General features: G+C 46.1%; 1 protein-coding gene across 16 annotated transcripts in view; it reads left to right on the top strand.

Annotated features, from left to right (window-relative positions):
• GRAMD1B (GRAM domain containing 1B) overlaps window positions 1-12,977 on the top strand; it is a 333,007-nt gene that overhangs the window by 251,450 nt on the left and 68,580 nt on the right. For 13 of the 16 annotated variants that reach the window (XR_012155938.1, XR_012155937.1, XR_012155939.1 and 10 more), the window contains 2 exons: window positions 6,994-7,014; window positions 10,486-10,509. The exons of 1 other annotated variant lie outside the window; for it this stretch is intronic. Coding sequence is in view for 12 of the 15 variants with exons in the window: in XM_073321018.1 (XP_073177119.1) it covers window positions 6,994-7,014; window positions 10,486-10,509 (45 nt within the window). In the remaining 3 variants the exon portion in view is untranslated. Of the gene's footprint in view, window positions 1-3,218; window positions 3,243-6,993; window positions 7,015-10,485; window positions 10,510-12,977 lie in introns of all 16 variants that reach the window. 2 more of the 16 variants (XM_073321019.1, XM_073321020.1) reach the window with 2 other exon arrangements.

The following is a 12,977-nucleotide window of genomic DNA, read 5'->3' as shown; positions in this document are numbered from 1 at the left end:
TTGATCACAGTCAGGCTGGACTCAGAGTGTTTTTCTGTGTGAAATGAATATTAAAGATCAGTGACCTCGAAAGAATACAGCTGTACCCCTTAGAATAGACCTGCTTCCTAAGGAACCCTGAGAATTCATGGGCTCACTCTGAAAGGTATGAATGGAAAATGTCTCTCATCAGGGTAAGAAACCAACTCCCAGAGGGGAAGGATATTTGGGTTTGAATTTTTGCAAATCTGAGCAACAACTAAATTGCCTGGAGATCATAAAAAAATAAAACAGGTGATGGGATGATTAGGGGATAAAGCCCGAAAGTGAAACAGATTGAATGTCTTTCTGTCCCAAAATTCTGGTCTTTCCCCAGGGGAGACCTTGGCTTCAAATGCTGGGCTAGTTCCCAGTGGACATTGAAACCGATGGTCCTATCTTAGTCCCCCATTGGTTCACATCAGAAAATTTGGCTCAGCCTTGCATTATTGTTGGTCTAGGCTCAGGAGATGTTGCCTGTGTAACATGTTGCTGCAAATCAGGATTGAGGTGGATTGAAAAGAATCCTGTGGGGAACCCCAGACAGAATAGCAGAGAGCTCTGCTGGGTCTGCAAAGGGAGGAGCGTTAGCAGAACTGTCTGAGTGGGATAGGTGGTGCTGGGATATGTCTGAAAGGGGAGCATTGGCCACCACTGGAATGGCAGGTCAGGGTGGAGGTGCATTGGGAGAGTACTGTGTAAGTTCTCCACTGGAATGGCAGGTCAGGGTGGAGGTGCATTGGGAGAGTACTGTGTAAGTTCTCCACTGGAATGGCAGGTCAGGGTGGAGGTGCATTGGCATAGATGTATGTGCAAAACACTCACCAAGGTGTCCGCTTAATCCACTTCCTGTCTGACTCTGGCTTTCATGAGAACAAAATATTCTAAACGATATTAGAGAGAACAACAGTGCAATAAACCTGAGATGAGTTCTGAAATGTGGATGGTGAATAGGTGGTACAAAGGAGTTCTGAGCACATTCCCCAGTGGACAGACAGGCATGTCCCAGTACCTCATGCAGTTTGTGTCCATCTCTGCCTTTACAAGCTAGCTGTGCTGAGGTGGAGTCGGTGGAGTTGATTACGAAGCGTGAAACCCCTTCTGACCTCAGGAGAGTTTGGTTGTGGATCAGGGTTAATGGGGAGGGGAAGCCCAGGGCTAATGAAAGTAGTGGACTGAATTCCTCTCTCAGCTCAGATGAGGATGTGTCTGTCCAGGGCTGGGATCGTGAAAGACAGCAATGTATGGGAACACAGAGACATGCAGGATGAAGAAATTCATATTTCATCTCTCAACCTCTTATTGTTTTATTTCAGCTTTTTCTTTTGCAAGCAGAAAAATATGCCACTTTCCTATGCAAAGCAGATCAGATTGGTAAGGGTGGGGAACCGGCTTGAGCCCATGAATTTGACTCTGTGTTTATACAGTTGCTAACTGTTGTACAGTACTGGAGAAATGTTTCCGTTTCCTGTTAGTTGTCATGACACAGTTCCGCCATCAGAGGGAGCCACTTCACTTGTCATTTTGAAACATTTGAATAAGCCTTTAATAATGCTTTTCAGGAAGTTTCTTTTCTTCCCCATCCACTGCTAACAGGTGAAACTCAGACAGTCCACCAGTACAGCAAGCAAACACTTTGCTCCACCTCAGCCTTAGATTGCCAGCCAGCCGGTATATTCACTACGCATGGGATAGAAGCTATTGCTTTGCTGTTAAAGCATAAACAGGTTTTTTAAAAAAATTTTTTCCTCTTCCCTATAAAAAGGGGTGACCCCACTCAGAGTCCGTTAATCCCACTCACCCCCTAGTGCTGAGTCTGAATGGTAAGGGTAAAATAGATCTATATTGTCAATATAGTTTGTACAGTGCCTTGCACCATGGGGTCCTGGTCCATGACGACAGCTCCTAGGTGTTACAGTAATACCAAAAAATATTATTTATTTATTTATTAGGTTTTATAGGAAGGAAGAGCTTTACAATGTGTCCTGAAGGTCATTAGGTTCGAGCTATCGTGGACCTGGGTGGCATGTTGGAGCCGATTCCATAACTTTCCATGTACGACATAGCCTTTTGAGCCCTCTGGAGAACCACTGGTTAAAACAAACAGGTGCTTGAGATACAGCGTATGTCTGCACTGGGAGATGGGGGTGTGACCCCCTGCTTATGGAGACGCTCACGCTAGCTCTCATCGAGCTAGTGCATTCAAAACAGAGTATAGCTGTGGGACAGCAAAAGCTGAGGGGTGGGCTAGCTGACCTGAGGATGTGTCTAGGGTTTTTGGCAGGCACGTAGTTGGGGCAGCTAGCCCCCTCTCCCCACATGAACCATACTGCTCATGCTGTTGTAGCTACATTCTGTGTTTAGTGTCTGTCTCCAATGAGTATGTCTTCTGAGCTGGGAATCTCACATACCCTTAGTCTCTGAAGCTTCAGCCTGGTAATGGAAATTCAGTAGTTGGTAACTGGGTAGTGTTAAAAGGGAAAGGTACCTAGTGGTTAGACTGGGAGTCAAATCTTCAGGGTTTTAGTCCCAGCTCTGCCACTAACTCATTTTGTAACCTTAGGCAGGTCATTTCACCTCTCCGTGCCTCAGTTTCTCCAGTTGTAAAATGTGGATCATGGTGCTTCCATGCCTCCTGGAAGGTGTTGTGGAGCTGAATTATTTACAATATATGAAGTGCTTTGGAGTCCTCTGGCAGCAGCACTATAGAAGAGCAAAGTATGATCCTGCTCCCATTAAAATCAATGGCAAGACCTCCATTGACTCCATGGGGAGTAGGACCACCCCTGTTGTACTTGCCAACAATCTGAAATTCATGCAGAAAATGAATGATCTGTTGCCTCCTACCCAGAGTATTCCCTTTAATCTCCCTAAGCAGAGCTGCCATTACACACGGTATGGTTGCTAATCCGAGCAAGCACTTGGAGAGATGTAGCAGGATATAAAGAAAAGACTTGTTAAAGAGCCCCGTCCCCTCCCTCATCAAGGTGCCATGAGAAGTGTTATCTGGCTGCCGAAGATGAGTAACTGTGTGCTGTGATACCCCGGCATCTGCCCCTCTGTGCCTATGTAGCACTGTGTCGTGTGGGTCAGTGGAAGCTCTCCTCAGTCGTGTGTGTGATTATTTCCACCGTTTATGATAGATATTATTTATTTCCTTTTCTCCTTTCAGTTCTAATTGTGACAATTTCTTTTTCCAGTATGACAGACTTAACCTGATCAAAGTAAGAACTTGTTTCTTTCTTTTTTAAACCACCTGCTGATTCTTCTGGACTCTTTCCTTGATCCCGACTCCTTCCCACCTTGTAAAGAAATCAGTGCACAACCCGCTTTGGAGATGAAGCCAGGAGCCAGTTTTAAGCTTAGGCTCCTAAGGCTGTGAGCAGGAATCTTCATCTTATATAAATGTCCTGGGTTATTTCAAATTGTGAGAATGCATCCACTGAATGCATCCGATGAAGTGAGCTGTAGCTCACGAAAGCTTATGCTCAAATAAATGTGTTAGTCTCTAAGGTGCCACAAGTCCTCCTTTTCTTTTTGTGGATACAGACTAACATTGCTGCTACTCTGAAACCTGTCAAATTGTGAGGTTTCTCTGACGCTTGTTATTCTGGTGCACAGGAGGAGAAGTCTGTCGACGTTCCCGAAGCCACAATAGTCTTCCTCCTTCAGCTTCCTGTAACATGTGCTTCCACCATACATACCTCCTATTCTCTCTCTCTCTCCTGGGCTCCTACACCCCATAATCCATTTCCCTTCAGTTTGTGCTCTCTCTAATCTCTCTCCCCTCTTGGAGTTCTTCCATAGGAGCTCTGAGAGCAGACTAATGGCAGGATACTGGAGGCTCAGGAAGAAGTTTAGGGAAACCTGATGTAGGTTCAGGTCATTTCTGCAAGATCTTATTGCTGCTTCTAAAGTTCCCGCTTACCCTAAAAATATTCCCATGCATCAAACCAAACCTTGGCAGAAGTAAAACAGAGTCCCTAGAAAATGAACCCCTAATATAGGAATAAACATAATAGGATGAATTTACAATCTGAAAAAGGTTAAAGGAAATATAATAGGCAGTGGATCTGTTGAATAAATGCAGAAACAAGAGCATGTGCCCAGCTACTGAGTTTCCTGTAGAAACTATAACATGGGTTATAATTATGCAGGAGAAAGCCAGAGAGGATTCAGGTCTGGAGGGAAATTCACCTAGAGAAAAAATGACACCACCTTAATCCAGAGTTCTCTATGCAACTAAGTCTGCTACAATTGCTGCAGCAGAGGGGAGTGAAATCTCTGTTACAGTGCTCTTAGTCTACGGCACATGCAAGCTCATTTCAGTAGCCTCAGTGGAAGCAAAGTCCACATTTTCCTGTTACTTTTGGTTTGATTGTGTGTGTGTGGGGGGTTACTTTTCAGGCACTCCTGTCCTTTGCGGTACCCAGAGGGTTGTAAGGTAGGGTAAAGAAATCTGCATGAGAACCTCTCCATCTCAGGTACCCAGATGCCATGATGATGAGTTATGGATGGATGGGTGGATAGACAAACTCTATCATTAGCGAGAATTGAGCCACACGATGCCCTGGTCTCTGTGCCTTTTGTGGACAAGAGTGGTTTCTTCTTGTTTCTCCTTGCTCCTTTGGATGAGGACTCCCTTCGGGAGAAAAAGCAGCGGGTAAGACCAGCCTTGGAAAGGGGATGGGTCAGAAGGATGTAGCCAGTAAGAATTATCCCCCTCCACAAGCTGTTGGTTGTTTCTGTGTCTTGAAGACCTGTCCACACTGTGATTCACTTTTCCTTGCCCAGATTTGTGGGACAGCCCAGAAATGGACGCTTTATGTTTTTCAGTAACTCTGCTCCATGAGGGTGAGGGCCACAGATTGCATATTCTTATGGTGTTTTTGCTGTGGATCAAAAATATCCAAGGATGCACGTGGCCTTTGAGTAGGGTTGGCTCCATGAATGAAGTCTGAGTGCTTGTGAAGTTCTGCACCTGTGCAGCAAGGTGGAGGGATGGGGGAAGGAGTGGGAGTTGAGCAGTTTTCTGGGGTGGGTTGTGAGTCTTCTGCTATCCCTGTCTCTGGTTTTCCACTGGAACAACCTGGGTCTCCCTGGACGCCTTTTTCAACTCACTCAGGAGCTGATGCAAAGGATTCTGGGAAGCCTTACTCAAAAGCTGATCTTCTGATTTCAAAATTTAGGAGTATTCAGGCCTGATCATTTCATTCAGGTCTCATTGCCAGTTCCAGGTTAAGAGTTATGTACACAACACCCTGCCTATAAAATGAGCGTATATTGTAGAATGTGAAATTAATACGATGTTCATTTGATGCATGCCTGTTCTTGCCTGGCCTGGGGCAGATATGGACAGATGACATTTAGTGCTACTTGGTCTGAGCAATGTGAACTCAAAATGGCCCTGAAATCCATATGGTGTGGATAGCATAGCAGCATTTCTAAGCTAAGTGGAGGTAGCAAAATCCTGTTCCCAATACCTAGACATAGACCAAGTATTTGTTGCAAAAAGATTTTTAAAAATAGCTTGTCATCACATGAGTAGAAATGTAGCATTTTTGCAAACAACGTGAAGTGATCAGGGTGTGTGGAGGTGTAGAGAGGCAGCGTGGTCTAGTCAATAGTGCCCAGTGCTGGAAGCCAGCACACACCACCACCCCCCACCAAGTTCTGTGGTACTGTCTGGCCTTAGTAATACTTTACATTTACAAACAGGCTCAACCCTGTAAATCGTTAGCCCCAGCACAGTCAGCAGGACTGCTCATTTGAGTAAGATCTACTTGCATGAAGGAGAGTTTGCGGATTGAGTCCACGGTAGCATTATGCTTCCCAGTGTCCTGGAGGTAGATAATAAATATAATTGCCTGCTGTTACAGGTGGGAACACTGGAGCCTGGAGAAGTGAAGTGACTTGCCCACGGTCAGGGAGCAAGTCTGGCTCAAAGAGAGGATTACAATAGAGTCCAGGGCTCTGAATCCAAGCTCCTTTCGTAGTCCCCGAGACCAGACTGCCCCCTATGTCTCATTTCCACATCTATAAAATGGGGATAATCATACTTCCAGGCATGTCTCAAGAGTAGGGCAAGTGCCACCTAAGCAATAGCAGTATTACTAGGGGCACCATGCCGGAATGCAGAGCATATTTCTCTCCCTCCCCTTGCAATCCAACAGCTCTCACCTCCCCCTGAAAAATGGCGAGCGTGACTTTTCCAGCTGAACTGGCTTTTCCACGCGTTCAAATGTGACAAACGGCCCAGCCTCCCAAAACAGTGCAAAATGTCTCAATGACAGGGTGCAAAATCACAGGCAAAGGGGCAGAGAAACTCTTCATACTCAGTTGCATGGAAAAAAGTGCCATCAGTTTTCCCCAGCACTACTGAGCACTTCTATTACTGTAGTGTTCTCTCTCTCACTCTCTTTGTTTCTCTCTCACTCTCTTTGTTTCACATGCTGCTTTCCGCATCCAAATCTTTTGAAGGGTCTGTCTGATGCCTTCTGCGACTGACTGAAGTGAAATCAAGTTCCTAGCTCACCCTGGTAGTTCTTCAAGTGTTTATTTGGAAGGGGTCTCAGAACATGCTGGCATTTTTATCAGCTAGCCAGCAGGCCTGTGGGAAAATGGAGCTTGTAATAAAAATGATTGGTGATCATTAGCTCTAATGTTGCTAATGGGTGCTGCTGTTCTGCAGAAATGATTACAAAGTGTGCGTGAGAGAGTGAGTGAGGGAGAGAGAGCATGAATTGCCTCCTGCTGTAATCTCATACTTCTGGGTTTGTTCTTTAAGTCAGATAACTGGGAATAAACATGTTAGACTCTGCTCTGAAACCCACCAAAGTCTTTTGTCTTTATTCCCACTTTCTGTTGAATAGTTATACTGTACATACCAGATGGGTTCTAGTCTCTCTGTCTCTCTCTCTCTCATACTAAGATCTTTGCAATAACTAATACTTCTCTTTTATTTTGTCCTTACAGAAAAGCCAGAGTTGGTATAATGTAAGTACTCCAGTTTCTCTTGTCCCTTGGTACATGTGGGGGTGGTGGGGAAGGCGGGCTGGGTTAAAAGGGGCTTTGCAATGGCACTGGGGCATGTTGATCATTTCAGAAAAGGCGGGGTGGGGAATGGTTCAGAGCTGGCAAGAGGGGATTGGCTTCTTAAGGGAGGGATATCAGAGAGAGGAGCCTCCAAGAATGGGAGCAGATGATGTGGTCTCTCAGTCACTGGCTTCCTGCTGCACGTACAGAGTCAGGATCTCCGGATCCTGTCTCTCATTGGATCTCCTTGGAATAGAATAGAGTTTGGCTTTATATAGCACCAAACAGAGCTACAAATATATGAAAATGTTCACGCCTTTTGGAGTGGGTGTGAGGGCGGGAGGGGAATCACCTGCCCACAGAGCTTGCAGGAACATAAACCGTCTTTCATTTCTGCCTTGATCTGATTTTTTTTTTTTCCCCCTTTGAGATCATGAGTGGCAGCGTTCGGACGCACAACGCTGTCAGTTTTCAGGTTTTCCACAAGCAAATAGCGGCAGCTTGGTTTTCACAGATGAACGCCATCCTCCCCCATGGTCTGATAGTAGATACCAGCCGCACAGTGGCTATGCAGATGAGGTGTTAAATTAGCATCTTTCATTTAAAACCACATCGGAAGAACAGTGGCTGTCCAGCAATTACTACACATACGACTTTTCCTGAAATTGGGCCTAGGTGGAAAGTGAGAGCATTTTTTTGTGACTATTGGGAGGGAAAAGTGCACGGTTTTAGAAGGGCCTGGCATATTCCAGGGACTGATCATGGGGAATGGAGCCTTTCCCTTCTAGGTCACTATCCCAGGTCAGTACCACTGAAAGCTGTGACTTATGTGGCAGATGCTCAGCTGCCCTAGTTTGGTGAGTCTCCTGGAACAGGTGGCTGCCCCATCAGAAAGAAGTCCTCAGTAATTGTCACTAAAGTGGGGCTCTGTTGGAAGCTCAGCAGAGAGGCCAAGGACTGAATAAAACATGGAGATTGAACTCCCCTCAGACCCCAAGGTGGTCTCTGCACATCATGGGGAAAGCACATGGCTGGGATGCTTTGTTTACTATAACTTTTCTTTAGATAAAGAGACTTCAGAGCCAGATTTTCAAAGGAGCTCAGCTCCCCTTTAGACACCTAAGTGGAGTGCTCAGCAACCAGCTACTCCCATAACAGACAGCAGCAGCTATTGGGAGCTGAGCACTTTTAAAAATCTGGCCCAGGAACTCTAGAGTTGGGTCTATGGCCCTTTTTACGGGCAGCACATTTGCTAAAAGTACATAGTTTCAGGAGTGTTCAAAGCAGTTTTTGGCAGGAGTGAATCACTGGGCAGGAGATCCCAGTGATATGTCTTAGAGCGTTACTAACAGAAGTCAGTGTAACACTCAATATCTTATATCTCAGTCTATCTAACTGAGTTTGCTGTGTCCTTGGTCTTAGCTAGGAAGACAGTGGCAGTGCAGAACCACCGTTGCATCATCAGCTTTTCTGGGGAAGGGCAGTTTCTACTGGTTCTCCACAGTCCAGACTCTCAAAAGTTGTGGCTCTTCATTGAGACTGACCTTGGGTTTTTCTAGGGTATGGGGTATGGCCTAGATTTTTAAAAGCATTTAGGCAACTGAAATCAATGGGAGTTAGTACCTAAATACCTCTAAATATCTGGACATATGCCCTCTATTCAGCAGTCAATACCTGTTCAGTAAAGCACTTAAAACATGTGCTTAACTTGGGACACATGCTTAAAGTTAAGCACATGCTTAAGTGGTTTTTTGAAGAAGGATGGATTTAACATGTGGAGTCTATGCTTTGTTGAACTGGACCCATAAGCTCCTTCATTAAGAGTTCCCCAGTCATAACTGATGTAGACTACATGCTAACCTAGCAGTGATTAGTCCAGGCTTATTTGGCTTCATGCTTCCCAAGGTTCAGGCTCTCCTGGCTACAGAATTCCCAACAGGTATCAGAGAACTATGACCAACTTCTGTATAGGCTCTTGGCAAGGCAGAGTAAAGTTTAAAAAACAAACAAACAAACAAAAAACAAACCTGTGAGTAAAGCCAAAAATATCTAGAGGTGAGCGAGCATACTAGGATTTCTCGTTTCTCCTTCCCTCTCCCCTCCCAGGGTATCTCAAAAGTCATCTTATCCTCTGGCCTAATTCTGGACCTACCTCTGCTGGGTGCTAGGAGAATTGTGGGATCCCTCCAGCCAATCTGTGAGGCTCTGATACAGACCTCTAACGTCCATGATCACCTACTCTAGAGTAAGATGAATTTGGAGCCAGCACACATGGGAACCTGACTGCTGGAGAAAGCAAAGCATTAAATCCCTCTTAACCTGGGAGCCTAGACCCCAGAGAGGTTGTAGCAAGGAGATACCCTAGATATGGATCCCATGTCTGACCGATACCACTATCTGTTGAGCTGTGTACACATCACAATCGGAGAGCACTTGCATTTTTTGTGAGCGCTGAATCATGGAAATCACAGAGAGACGTTTTATCATGTTGCACCAAAGTATCCTTCATCCACAGCTCCCACCCTCCAGTACGTGCTGCCTGTCTGCTCTGGGAGTCTAAGTGGCTGAGGCAGGAATTTGCTCTTCTCTCATAGCACAGCTAGAAAGACACCACATTTTTCCAGACACTGTCCTTCCTTCACTCACTCACTCACTTTGCACATCTGCCTGGCCACCACTTCCAGTAGTCACCATTATTTATTTATTTTTAAATCTTCCATATCTCTAAAATCAAATCTCTTTGCTGACTAGTTCAGTTCTGAAATGAGTTTTGGTTTGAAACAGGAATTTTCCTCATGAGAGGTAGAGTGTAGACAAAGTCAGACCTCGTTAGGAGGGGAAAGTGTTTAATAAGGATAGACGGGGTGAAGATGGCAGCATGGGCAGAAAACAATAGACCTCTTTCTATTGAAGTCAATGACCAAAGTCTCTTTGACTCCAGTGGGAGCTAGTGTGGATCCAGTATGCACAGACAGGCAAGGAGAGGGACAGAAGCAAGGACAGGAGAACATCTGGCTTTGGAGGCAAATGGAAGCAGTGTAGACAGATGGTGTTAGCAAGTGGTCAGAAATGTAGAGAAAGACAAACTGGGTTGGAGGAAACGTGGATTGCAGACAGGAGGAAACGGCAGAGAGGTGATCAGAAGTATGGAGAGCAGACTGACATGCACAGAAAGGTGGGGGTACTCAGAAACACAGAGCACAGACAGAAGGAGCATGGAGAAGTGGCATAAAGAAGCATGTAAAGAAGTCAGTAACCATAGCTGAAGATGGCATTGTGTTTTATACAAGAGCTGCTTGATTTTGTGACTGCTGGGAGCCATTCCCTGCTGCATGATGCTTTGGTGTGATCTGCTTCTATGGTTCTCTTGTGGTTTTGTGTCCGCTCTATCTTATCTTTCTGTTCTCTTGTTTTTCCTCCATGTATTTTCAGCATGAGAGACAGCACATCCGGAGAGTAAGCACTGGCTGCGTTCTGCGTGGTTTTTTCTTTTTTTGTTTTAGTCCACAAAGCCGTTGTGGCCAGATGAAAGCAGCAATGTGGAAACGGGGATGGGCCACCTGAGCTCCAGGAAAGGAATCAATGCTAGTGATAGCGTAGCAGTTGTCAGTAATTTGCTACTGCTTTGCATTGTGTTGGGCCAGTCCCTCCCACATGTCTTGCCAGGATCACCAGCACTGGGATAACCAGACGCTTTCCCTTCCCCCACCTCCGGGGACAGATCCATAAATTAGAGTCCGTCTCCAGGGGGCGCCTAGAGAGCTCGCCTTTGGTGTAGTCTTGCAGTTTAGTCAGCTCTAGGGCGTGTCTTTAAACCTGTACATGTGAAACACAGGTACACCTACACTGCACGCAGACTCACTCTCACCCTCACTTATGGAGCCTCATGCACCCTAGGAGTGTAGCTCTTCCCTGAAGCGCTCCTGCCCATCAGCTTTGTATTAATACACTGGCTTTGGCTGTGGAGGCACCAGCCCTATTCCTGCTGCTTTTAACTGGTTTTCTTGTTTCTGTGTGGCCTGCTATGTTATCTCCCCTCCCCTTAACACCACTTTGACCTGTCCCTGCTTCTCCGATAGAAGTTGCTCCCTCCCACGTTCCATTTTGTCTTTTCTTCTTCCAAGACTACAGCAACTTCCAGCTGTGAATATTTGCTTTAGAACTCACCCTTCCTCTGCCTCCTAGTGTGTTCTCTGGTGCCACCCATGCTTTCCAAGAGATGCATGTGAGATTTGCATCAGGACCATATCAACTGGGGCGGGGGGAGAATTTATAGTTTGTGAAGTTCGAAGTACAGAACCAATAGAAGAGTAGGCCCTTCTTCCCCAATAGTGAAAGACCTTCCATCTGTCCTAGCCCTTTTCCTTCTATGTCCTGTAAATCAGGGGTGGAGGCTGACTGGCAGGTGCCCAGTCTGAGAGTTAAAATACAGTACCAATTCAGGTCCCTTTCCTCAGGGCCAGCTAAGTACTTGAAGGAGATTTCCACAGGGAACTCTCAATAGCCAACAGAGGCCCTTCCAGCTTTCAGCAAGCAGGGCGGGGGAGAGGACATGCCGTTCTCCTTCGGTGACCTTTCTTAGATATCTCCTATGCCTCCAGCCTGGTACCCATGGTGAGAGTTCTCTCATCTCCCCAGGGCTGAGCCACCAGCAATCCTCTATATAATATCCAGTAGCCAGTCTTGTGACACTTAGTCAACTGCTTTCTCTGGAGACTACAGCTTCCAGCAACCCTGGTCATAAAGGGGCTAACAGATCTCCTGACCGAGTCTGAACTCACGAGCCAGTGCTCTGTTCCAAAGAGCTTCCCGGCTTTAGAAAGCCGCATCGCACACCTGCAGTGAGAATGTGGGCTGCAGCTGAATCATATAGACCCATTTCTGATCCAGAGTGAACACATGCAGCCCTGCACCTGTGCTCATATCTCCTAGGTTGAGGAGCATGGATTTATTGGCTGGCTGGTTGAGTTCAACAGCCGTGAAAAGGGAAAGCTGCCCAAGGCATTTCCAGAGCCATTGGTGAGGAGCAGCAGACTTGGGTCCTGGCTTGTCAGGATTATTAGCCTGATTGATTAGAAGTCCATTACTAAGCACATGCAGACCTCTGCAGTCAACATTTAGCCCTCAGGCTGCACTCTGAGTGTCCCTCTTCTGGGCTTAAGTGCTCTGTGTCTGCTCATCTGTTTTGAGACAGTGAGGTGCGGGCATGCAGTGACTGAGATCAGCAGTGAGTCGCCACCTAGCTCTGTTTACTAAGAGAGTTGTCTGTCTGCATTAGCACAGGTCTCTTGTTGTTGTTGAGAGAAGGGGTCTGGTATGTCATCTCCTCCTGTCCAGTGACTCTTAAGGTGACGGAGTTTTCTCAGGCCCGCTTCACCCTAGAAAAGGTTTGCCAGTATAGCTCTAGCTACAAACCCTCCCAGTGTAAATGCAATTTAGACTGGCAAAAAAGTGTTTTTGCTAGTATAGCTTGTATCGGATTCCTGAGCGATAAGCTATACTGGCAAAAACACTCTGCCAGTGTAGAAATATCACTAGTAAAATCCCCCCCTTAAACAGTATTGCTATATGTTGGCAGCTTAGAAGGAACCTCATGTCCAGGCAAATGGATACAATTCTGTCCCTCACTTCTCCTCCTCATAACAAACCCACACATCCCTGATATTTGGTTATGGGTTGAAATCACTCCCTTGTGTGAGTTTACCGGCAGTGGGACCCAATAGCTTATCAACTCATGCTGCTATTACGTACGGGGAAGAGGGCTGTGTTATGGGCATTGTGGTAGATGTACGAAATTGCTTCACTGCTTTTTCTAAAATAGGGTGTGTTTGGCCGTTCTGCTGTGTGGAATAATTCTTCCAATCCCCTTCTCCTGGAGAATGCAGCTAGCTGTTCATGGGGTGTCAAGACACCATCCCTCCCGT

Source organism: Lepidochelys kempii, chromosome 22, assembly GCF_965140265.1.
Source record: "Lepidochelys kempii isolate rLepKem1 chromosome 22, rLepKem1.hap2, whole genome shotgun sequence".
Classification (NCBI taxonomy): domain Eukaryota; kingdom Metazoa; phylum Chordata; order Testudines; family Cheloniidae; genus Lepidochelys; species Lepidochelys kempii.
This window is presented reverse-complemented; position numbering and strand designations above follow the sequence as displayed.